The 9,599-nt window shown below is 47.7% G+C and overlaps 1 protein-coding gene across 3 annotated transcripts in view; it reads right to left on the reverse strand.

Annotated features, from left to right (window-relative positions):
- Nucleotides 1-9,599, reverse strand: part of PBX1 (PBX homeobox 1) — a 295,876-nt gene that overhangs the window by 92,059 nt on the left and 194,218 nt on the right. The window contains exon 1 of one of the 3 annotated variants that reach the window (XM_040460951.1): nt 8,568-8,587. The exons of the other annotated variants lie outside the window; for them this stretch is intronic. Coding sequence (XP_040316885.1) covers nt 8,568-8,571 — 4 coding nt within the window. The 5' untranslated portion in view covers nt 8,572-8,587. Of the gene's footprint in view, nt 1-8,567; nt 8,588-9,599 lie in introns of those variants that run through there. 3 annotated transcript variants of the gene reach the window in all.

Here is a 9,599-nt window from a genome sequence, read left to right on the forward strand (position 1 = left end):
CCGTTATTCCCTCGGCTTCCAGTGGGAGTGCGACCAAGTACTCTGAGGGCAGATCTAACAGCCAACGTCTGAGGCGGGACACAGGCAGTTTGAGAAATTCCTACCCATCAAGCTTTATTGTGTTATTCCAACTAAGCAGAGACAAAAAGACAAATCTGAGCTCCCGACTTTCATTTATAATTGAACCAGGTCCAGAAGGATGAATCAAGTACCATCTGTAACGCATGCTGCATTAGCAGCCGGGAGAATAAAATATTCAAATTACTCTAGGCTACCTCGCATAATGACAGGGCTACAGAAACCGACTTGTACGTGGGGGGCGGGGGGCAAACGAAGAAAAGAAAGTTTTTGTTTTGTTTTCTTTTTTTTTTTCAAGTTTATTTTGAGAGAGAGAGAGAGAGAGAGAAGGACAGACAGGTAGACAGAGAATCCCAAGCAGGCTGCTCACTGTCAGCAAAGAACCTGACGTGGGGCTCGAACTCACAAACCTGGAGATCATGACCTGAGCCGAAATCAACAGTTGGACACTTAACCGACTCAGCCAGCCACCCTGACACCCCTGTTTTGTTTTTTTTTTTTTATTGTTGCTATTTCTGGGCAAGAATCAACCCAAAAGGTGTCATTCTCAAAGAGAGAAAAAAACATAGTTGGGGGTGGTGGGTGCTTTTAACGTATTTATTATTCTCAGAAAAAGCTGAAGAAGGGACAGAGGGAAAGAGGGAGGGAGGCAGGAAGAAAAGAAAAAGAGGTGGGGGAGGGAAGTGCTGTCCCCAAATTCATCAATTTAGAATCCTTCTCCCTTTAGATACAGAATCCTGTGGTTCTAGTACCTTCCTTTGTGTACACAGGGGCACTATTTGGGGGAGGGGGCGCGGGTGGAGTCGAGCTGCTCATTCTGATACCGCTAATCAGGGCTGCCGAAACGTGTGACATGGTAAGTGGCTGTAGCCCCTAGCAGTAGTCAAGACGGAGTGACAGGCTCCATTTAAGATGTCACTGCACATAATAAAGTGTAAAACTATACTTAAAATAAACGAGATAGAAACAATAAACTTGACTCAGTATTTGAACTTTTACAGACACACGGAGCCTGGGAGAGAAAGCATGTGTGCTCTGGGACTTTGCAGAGGCTCCTGGTTCTACGGTGCTTTTACGACTCTCATTTCTGGGAGATCCGGCCAGACTCCAAGTGCAGGTCAAGTGGTTGTACCTTATCATGTGAACTGGGCATCTGACTTGCTCACAGCCCCAAACCCGAGGGGGCAGCAGCACAAGCCACGCCAAGGGCCAATTCGAGAGTCACCGTCTTCCCTTCAAACGCCTCGGAAAGGGACGTGAGCGCGCTTCCGTGTCCTGGTTCCGGAAGTTTCTCTCAGCTACGGTTCTCTGTGCCCCCAAACGTCCACCTGTGCCTTGCCGCAGCTTGGTTTCATCTCTTCGGAAGGTTTAACACAATATTGTCAAGGCTGGTTGGCCCCAAATTGGAATGATACTTTTTTTCCCCCCTCCAGGGCTTGCAATTACTGTTACATGTGGGGGTGGATTCGATGTCAAAGCAAATGTTTTCCTTATGTTTCTTTCTTTAAAAAAAATAAAATAAAAGCATAAATGGGCGCCAGCAGACAAAGCTGAACCAGCCACCCAGCCTTCTGAGTCACAGACAGGCACTGAACGTGGACTTCCTTGTGTGTTAGACTTGGGGGCTTCAGCTCCGGTGACCCCAGCCCCGAAATCTGTTAATGCCACACGGAAGGGCAGGGCTTGGAATGAACCGCTACACCCTGCTAGCACAGCACATTACTGGAATTTGGGCTCAGTCAAAATAATGTTATAATCTACTGCCTATATATTAGTTACCATTTCCACCTTCTATCCTAGCTGCTTGGCTTAATGACTTTTAGCAAAGTGCATGTAGTCCAGTGTCCAGAACTGGGATCAAGAAAGAGAATAAATGGGGGCCTGGCTGGCTCGGTTGGTAGACCTCGCGACTCTTGATCTTGGGCTCGTGAGTTCAAGCCCCGTGCTGGGCGTAAACATAAAACGTTTAAGGTTGTTATCATCCGCAGGAAATAAAAAGCAATGGTGGGGTGCCTGGGTGGCTCAGTCGATTAAGTCTCCGACTCTTGATTTCGGCTCAGGTCATGATCTCACTGTTCATGAGATCGAGCCCCACGTCGGGCTCTGCGCCGACAGCATGAAGCCTGCTTCGGATTCTCTCTCCCTCTCTCTCTTACCATCCCCTGCTTGCTCTCTCTTTCTCTCTCTCAAAGATAAAAAAAAAAGGCAATTGCAAAGTTGCATGAATTAAAAAATAACAATAATAATAATTAGCAGCCCCCGCTCCAAACCCTGGGCAGCCCCTTGCCATTAAGGGTGACCCTGACCTTCTAGGGTATCCAACCTGACTCCTCTTAAGAAGAGGTTTGTTTGGCCTTCTCTTGAGCTTAATTTTCCCTTATACTTCCTCATCATCCCATCCGGCCTGGCGCTCTCCTCATTTGGTCAGTCAGCAAGTGTTTGGTGAGCATCTAGTACGTGTCAGGCACCGAGAGCCCAACAGACACTCAAGATGTGCCAGTGGAACTGACCAAACCGAAAGGAAAAAGCAACAGGCTTTGGTTTCAAACATCTTGACTGCTGGAGGGAAAAGAGAGTGAGAAAAAAAAGCAAATCACCGAACTAGCACACTTGGAGGGAGGCTAGGTGTAATCCCACCTCGTCCTGTGCACTCTAGTCTTGCACGTGGCTGGCTGCTGGAGAGGAAAAGAAAGGCTGCATCATGGATTCTGAAGGTGACGGAATAGGAAAGAAGTGAGGGGAGGCAGGTTTCCGCCCGGCCACAGGCCCTGGGAGTCCCCTTCCTGCCGTGCTCTGATAGGGCTCATTAGGCGGGGACCCTTCTGTCACCTGCTTTTCCCATGTCCTCGACTCCGTGGAGCTGAGATCAATCCCCAGCATCAGGGCACATCTAAAACCTGCCACTTCAGAGTCTGTCTGCAGCTCGCAATGTCACTTCCCACCAAGCCGGGCTGCAGTCACTCGGAGTGGGAGTTTTATTAGCCATAAGCCATGACACCATGCAATGATATATTTAAGCAATAATGAACAAGAAAACAGTGGTTGCCTGAAACAACCATTGAAGTGGTAAAAATAACCAACGGTGTTTTGTGAACAAAGTGCTACGTGCAGAGTAGATTCTGTAAGAAGCAAAATAACACGGGCTTCGGGGGGCCGGGGGGGGGGGGGTGGGGTCAAGTTGTAGGACCGAAGAGGGGAAACTTGCTGGGGAACATGAAATACTGCAGGAACGTCAGGTGGTCGTGGCCGTGGCTCCCAGTGGCCAACCGGATGGTCGGAGTCGATCCGCTGCCCGACCAATAATCCCACGTGTCCCAGAGCTCAGCTTGCCTACAAAGTCCAATTGCCTCAAAAGCCACGAAAGGCCATTTCAAATTATAAAAGTATTAGCGTTGCAGTGGAAGATAAGAACTACAGGAGTATTTACTCAGTCTTAGGGGATCCGAATAGACCCAAATGTTCGCTTTGACCGGCCCAGCTGAGGTATGGACCCCGGCCTGGGGTTGCAGTGTGGCTCAGCCTGGCCCGCAGACCTCATGGGGTTTTACTGGGTCAATGCAACCTGTGTGAGAGCCTGAGTCAGTGCAGGCTGGGCTACAAAATAGAAGCAGCATGATTTAGAGGTTTAAAAAAAAAAAGGCTTAAACCGGCTTGGAAAAATGCCTTTTAAAAGCCTTTTCTGCCTTCTCTGTCAATACCCAATTGGCTGCAGGTGTAACACTGACTTCATGGGCCAACTATGCAAAATGGGTAATATAATTTACGTGATTAGGAGGGTGGGTGAGATAACACCTTTCAAGCCCTTAAAACTCTTTAAGGTAGTTTGGAAGGTGAAACATGACTTTGGGGCTGCTATTTAAAAACCAACCCCTTTGTGTTCCCTATTTGGTCACACTCCAGACAATAATAGAAAATACGAATCTTAAGTGTGAAAGTTACGACTAGGTTACAACGAATGCCGTTCACTTAGAACTGTTCAGGTCCTGTGTTCACATTTTGAAAACTTACAATGTTTCATGACTTTTTTCCACTTGTACTCTTTGAAACTGAATCTCAAAGTCACGGTCAGCTCATCAAAAATATCACTGGAGTCCCTGGTCGGGTTATATCCTTGAAACCCAATGTAGTTTATATACATCTCCCCTCCAAGAATCTGCCCACGGGGGCAGTGATGTTCTCTGTCTTGTTCATTGCTATAGCTTCTGTTCTTGGCGCAAAAAAAGGAGCCCCATAAATATTTGATGCATCTTCCTCTTGACCAAAAAAATAATAAAATCTAGATCAGCGAGTTTCAGAAATCTAGCTACAAACCTTACCTTCACTTCACTAACTCCAAACACTGTGCAACTCCCAATGTATCACTGACCTAAGAGGGTTGAGTTCTTCAGCGAGTTGCTACATGAATATAAAAAATTCTCTCCTTATCTAGACTTTATCTTTTTAAAGCGTTTATTTAACATTTATTTATTATTGAGAAACAGAAAGAGACAGAGCATAAGCATGGGCATGGGAGGGGCAGAGAGAGGGGGGAAACACAGAATCCGAAGCAGGCTCCAGGCTCCAAGCTGTCAGCACAGAGCCCCACACCACACGGGGCTCGAACTCATGAACCACGAGATCATGACCTGAGCCGAAGCCGGACGCTTAACAGACTGAGCCACCCAGGCGCCCCTAGACTTTATCTTTGACAACTGTTTGAATTATGATTTTTGTTGTATTATATCACATTATGACTTCTCTGGATCCCAATCTTTACCCTTCCCCTCTGCACACATGTTCCTATGCCATGATAAGCCTAAATGCATATATTTATAAATAAGTATACAGACATCCAGAGTTGGTACTAAATACATTACCTTCTCCATTTGTCTCATAAGCACTGAATCCGGCGAGCTACGCAACATCCCAGGAATTCTCAAATCAATTTTCCTCTAGTGAGTGGATTTTAGGGTTCTGGTATTTTCATTACATAGGCTTCTATTCTGAATGACCAGAATTCACGTGATGTTTTTTAAATTTCTGGACTATGCACACAACATTAGGGTGTCCTAAGACCCTACGGCCAAGTGTATTTTTTTTTTTAATCACAGCAAAGAAAAAGTAATTATGACTGTGAGCATAGGTGTATGGCATTTCTGTGTAAAAAATGTGTGAATTATTTCTTTGGAAACAAACAAACAAACAAAAAAAGCGCTCTTCTAATTTTTAACCCGTTTTGCAATGCCCAAATTAAAGGGGCCCTTTTTAAAAACTGAGGTTTCCAACTGACCCCACTGTTTTCCAGAAGACTACAGAGGCGGGGGGGAAATCCACCAGCCTTTTTGTGACAGGACTTGAGTTACGTAGGGCGGCGTGAGGGAGGGAAGGGGGCTAGTCTTTGTGCCCGGCCATCCCGGTGCAATGCTATTCGCATAATATGACAATGATGGCTTACATCAAAAGCCACAGTGCAAATAATCCCCTTCTCCATGCCATCCCGAAGTAAAAGCCGGCCCCTTAGAATGAGAGGCAAGGTGCCAGCATTAGATAGTCCTTGTAGGCCAGCTAGCTCTGCACAGAGGGGAAGGCAGGGGAGTTTTCTTCCTGAATTGGGTTTTACAATGAATGCTGACTGGCACCAGGAGGCTACCTTGGGCCCCCAGAGCCTTCTTAAAACCCTGGCAGCCAGCCAGGGAAGCTCCAACTTTGCGGCCCAGAGAGAGCCATGTTGGCAGCTTGTCAGGAGCCAGGGAGTTACACGGCGCCCTGGGGGTAATAATATTTTCCAGAACGCTCAGGCTAATAGTCCCATGACGGGCGATTCGAAGGACTATAGGTATGCTCTTCCCTGTCCGCGGTGTTGAGGCTCCCATCCATCTCTGCAAAGTGCCGAGGCCACACTCCGCTGACCTTCAATGGCAGAGTTGGGGACACATCCTTTGTTTCACACCACTTCATGAGGGTGCTCCATTCAAGCCAAGTCTGGCTTCTACTTATTGTCATGCTCTGAATTATTTTAAGAAAAGAACATGTTGTGCATGTACCTGGAGGCATTCTGACACCGGATGCCTTTTTCTACCTTCTTAAAAAAAAAAAAAAAAAGGCCCCACAATTACCTACACATAAATACACAGTAAAGATCCACACTGGTTTAGGAGGATGTCCAATTGACACCCTGGTTTCTCTCTAGATCAGCGAATTGGAATCTTCCGTTGTTCCTCTGAAGGCAGCTGCAGAAGCCGACGGTTGACGAGCTCTGTTCTTCCACCGAAGGTCCGAGCAGGGAGAAGCTGTGTTTCGTCTCCCCGGGTTCATCCCTAGCTCCTGAAATGTTCATCTCTTTAATTTCTCTCATCACGATGGTTTTTAGGGGGGCCTGGGTGGCTCAGTTGGTTAAGCATCCGGCTTCGGCTCAGGTCATGATCTCAAAGTTTGTGAGTTCGAGCCCCACATCCGGCTCTCTGCTCACAGCGCAGAGCCCGCTTTGGCTCCTCTGTCTCCCTCTCTCTCTGCCCCTCCCTCTCTCTCTCTCTCCCTCAGTCTCCCTCTAAAAAATAAACATTAAGAAAAACATGATTTTTAATTCTTAGCATCACCTTTAATACTACTTAGAAATGCGTAGGGTTCTCCGTTTACATTTTATTGATGGAAAAGATAAAGACGGAGGAATCGAGTCCACACCTCCAAAACGTTCAGATAAAAGAGATCCGTGGTGCCACGGAGCCTGCTGGGTGAGCTGAGTCAACTTCAGGGGCTGTAGTACAATCTATGATGCACCCATCACAAAAAAATGATGGAGTGTGACATGCCCACAAAGCCAATCTGTATCACCTTAATATGTAGATCTCTCTCTCTCTCTCTCTCACACACACACCCCTCTATTTGTTTTAGAACAATAAACTGCATTTTGTTACCCTGTTGAAAGGTAGGGTAGCCATTTCTCTTTACACAACGACTTTTTTTCAGGCCCCGCGAGGCAACGGCATTGAAACCCACATACAGGTTGATGCCAGTTTTACGTGTTGAAACAAACCAGTCACTCTTTCTCCTGCTAAGCAGTTAAATTAGAGAGTATTCAATTAATAACAGCTGAATATTCTGTCACATTTAGGAAGATGTATGGTAAGACAAGCGAGTTGTGATGTATCTGACAGAAATGATAAAGGTTCTCCCGACACAGTCTGGCAGATACTTGGCTCCTACCGCGGCTCTTTCTCATGTTCTAAAACGTCAGCAGCACAGACCCAAGATCCAGCACTGGCTTCAAGAAAAGAAACACTCCAAAGCGAATCAGGGGAGCCTCTGCCAAGTTCTCGAAAGGTGTCCAGCCTCTGCTTTTCCCCCATGAGCCACGGACCCGTGTTCCTGTCCCTAAGCGAGCCGGACACTCAGGCATCAAGACAGCAGGTGCACAGTCATCTGGGGATCCTGGCCACGCCGGGTGGGGCCCAGACAGGACGTCCCCCCACCCCCCACCTGCCCAGCCCAGGCTTGCAGAGATACGCGCTTTCCCCAAGCCCGCGCCTCTAATGGCCAAGCGAAAATGCTTTTCTTATTTGTTACCTATTCCTCGAGAAGCAGGAATGCTGACCCCTTCCTGGCCACATTAAACAGAAATCCCCCCTCTCAGGGGCCTTTCAAGGCTGCCTGGCCCCTTCGGAGCGGGAGGGAACAGTTCAGACTGCATTTATCCCTGCTCCCAACACTGGGAGCCTTTATCCACATTCCGTTAGCAAACCGCTCAGGCCCAAATTGAAAAGGAAAGAAAAGAGACCACAGTAAAATTGCTAACATACGGGGAGTAACAGAGCAATGCATGACACAGTCCTAGGACACTCTCCCCCGCCCCAGATCCCCCCCCCCCCCCCCCTGGCGGGCCCCCCCCAGTGGCCCCGCGCGGGGGGGGGGGGGGGGGTGCCACTCTCATTTCCGAGAACCCACAGGGTCAAAGCCACACACTGGCTGTGTCGCTCACAGATGGCACTGGCAGAACGGAGCGAGGGCAAACGCGGTCTCACAGGACGCGACGTTAACTTCCAGGCAGCTCCTTCTCGAAAACTGAAGTGTCCGTGTCCCAAGGGTGGGGGCCACCGTACCGAGAGCAAATGCAAAACAAGGAGGTGGAAAGTCCTGCTACAAAACGACGTGAAACCCACAGCAAACCAAACCACACCGAGCCGAAGAACGAGGAGAATTCAAGTAGCCCTGCTTTCACACGGAAGCGATCGGAGCATTCGTCTAGAGTTTTGTTTTCAAAACAAAGGCAAAAAGTTGTTGACTTAACTCGAGATCGGTCTTTGCAAAATGGGGTTGCACCACCTAAGAAACCCCAGAACCCCATGCTGTGCACTTTTTTTACAATCACGAAAGAATCGGAAGAAACAAAAAAGCCTAGCCAATATTTTGCGCTTTTTCACAACTTTTCTCTGGCTGTGTGGACAGGATTCATGTCGTTTTCACTGTCCTCCCACTAACTCCATCAACAAAAAATGTGCAAAACACAAACTTACTCATGTCTGCTATTAAGAAATCAAATTCAGGGGGCGCCTGGGTGGCTCAGTCGGTTGAGCGTCCGACTTCAGCTCGGGTCACGATCTCGCGGTCCGTGGGTTTGTGCCCCGCGTCGGGCTCTGGGCTGATGGCTCGGAGCCTGGAGCCTGCTTCCGATTCTGTGTCTCCCTCTCTCTCTGCCCCTCCCCCATTCATGCTCTGTCTCTCTCTGTCTCAAAAATAAATAAAGGTTAAAAAAAATTAAAAAAAAAAAAAGAAATCAAATTCAGGGGCACCTGGGTTAAGCGTCAGTCAGTGAAGCGTCCCGACTCTTGATTTCGGCTCAGGTCACGGTCTCACGGTTCGTGAGTTTGAGCCCCGCATGGGGCTCTGCACTGACAGGGCAGAGCCTGCTTGGGATTCTCTCTTTCCCTCTCTCTCTCTCTCTGCCCCTCCCCTGCTCATGCTCTCTCTCTCCTTCTCCCTCTCTCAAAATAAATAAAATAAATAAACTTAAAAAAAAAGAAATTAAAATCATCTCCAAAACCCTTTCAAGTTATAGTCTTTCAAAATTCTCATGCCCAAACTCACACACCATCCCCCTGCAAAGCGACTGAAAAACTGATACCAGTCCCAAGGATGCCACAGACTTTTCCCAAGGGCAGAAAGCACTTACACGATCATGGAAAGGCCTCACCTCCTTGCCCCAGCGGCAGAGGCCGAACCATCTTGGCGGAGTATATCAGCGGATTCACTACACTCTTCCCCGGATCAAAATGCCCCTTGATTTTTTTCATGTTCCACAGAATTATGATTACTGCCAACTTTCCCCTCTACTCTATTGGCAAATGCCTTGGATGAATAAAGCCCTCATGGTGTTTATGAGTGCAAGATCACTTTATTCCCCTAATACACCCAGTGACACTGTGGGGCAACAGACCCTACCACTTAATTAGATTATAGAACTGTCAGGAGTGGGTGAGGTCTTGAATTTATATTCCAATTAATATTTAATAGAGCTTAATTAACAATTCCCCCCTCTCCTCCTTCCA

Source organism: Herpailurus yagouaroundi, unplaced genomic scaffold (assembly GCF_014898765.1).
Source record: "Herpailurus yagouaroundi ecotype Mexico unplaced genomic scaffold, PumYag 253, whole genome shotgun sequence".
Classification (NCBI taxonomy): domain Eukaryota; kingdom Metazoa; phylum Chordata; class Mammalia; order Carnivora; family Felidae; genus Herpailurus; species Herpailurus yagouaroundi.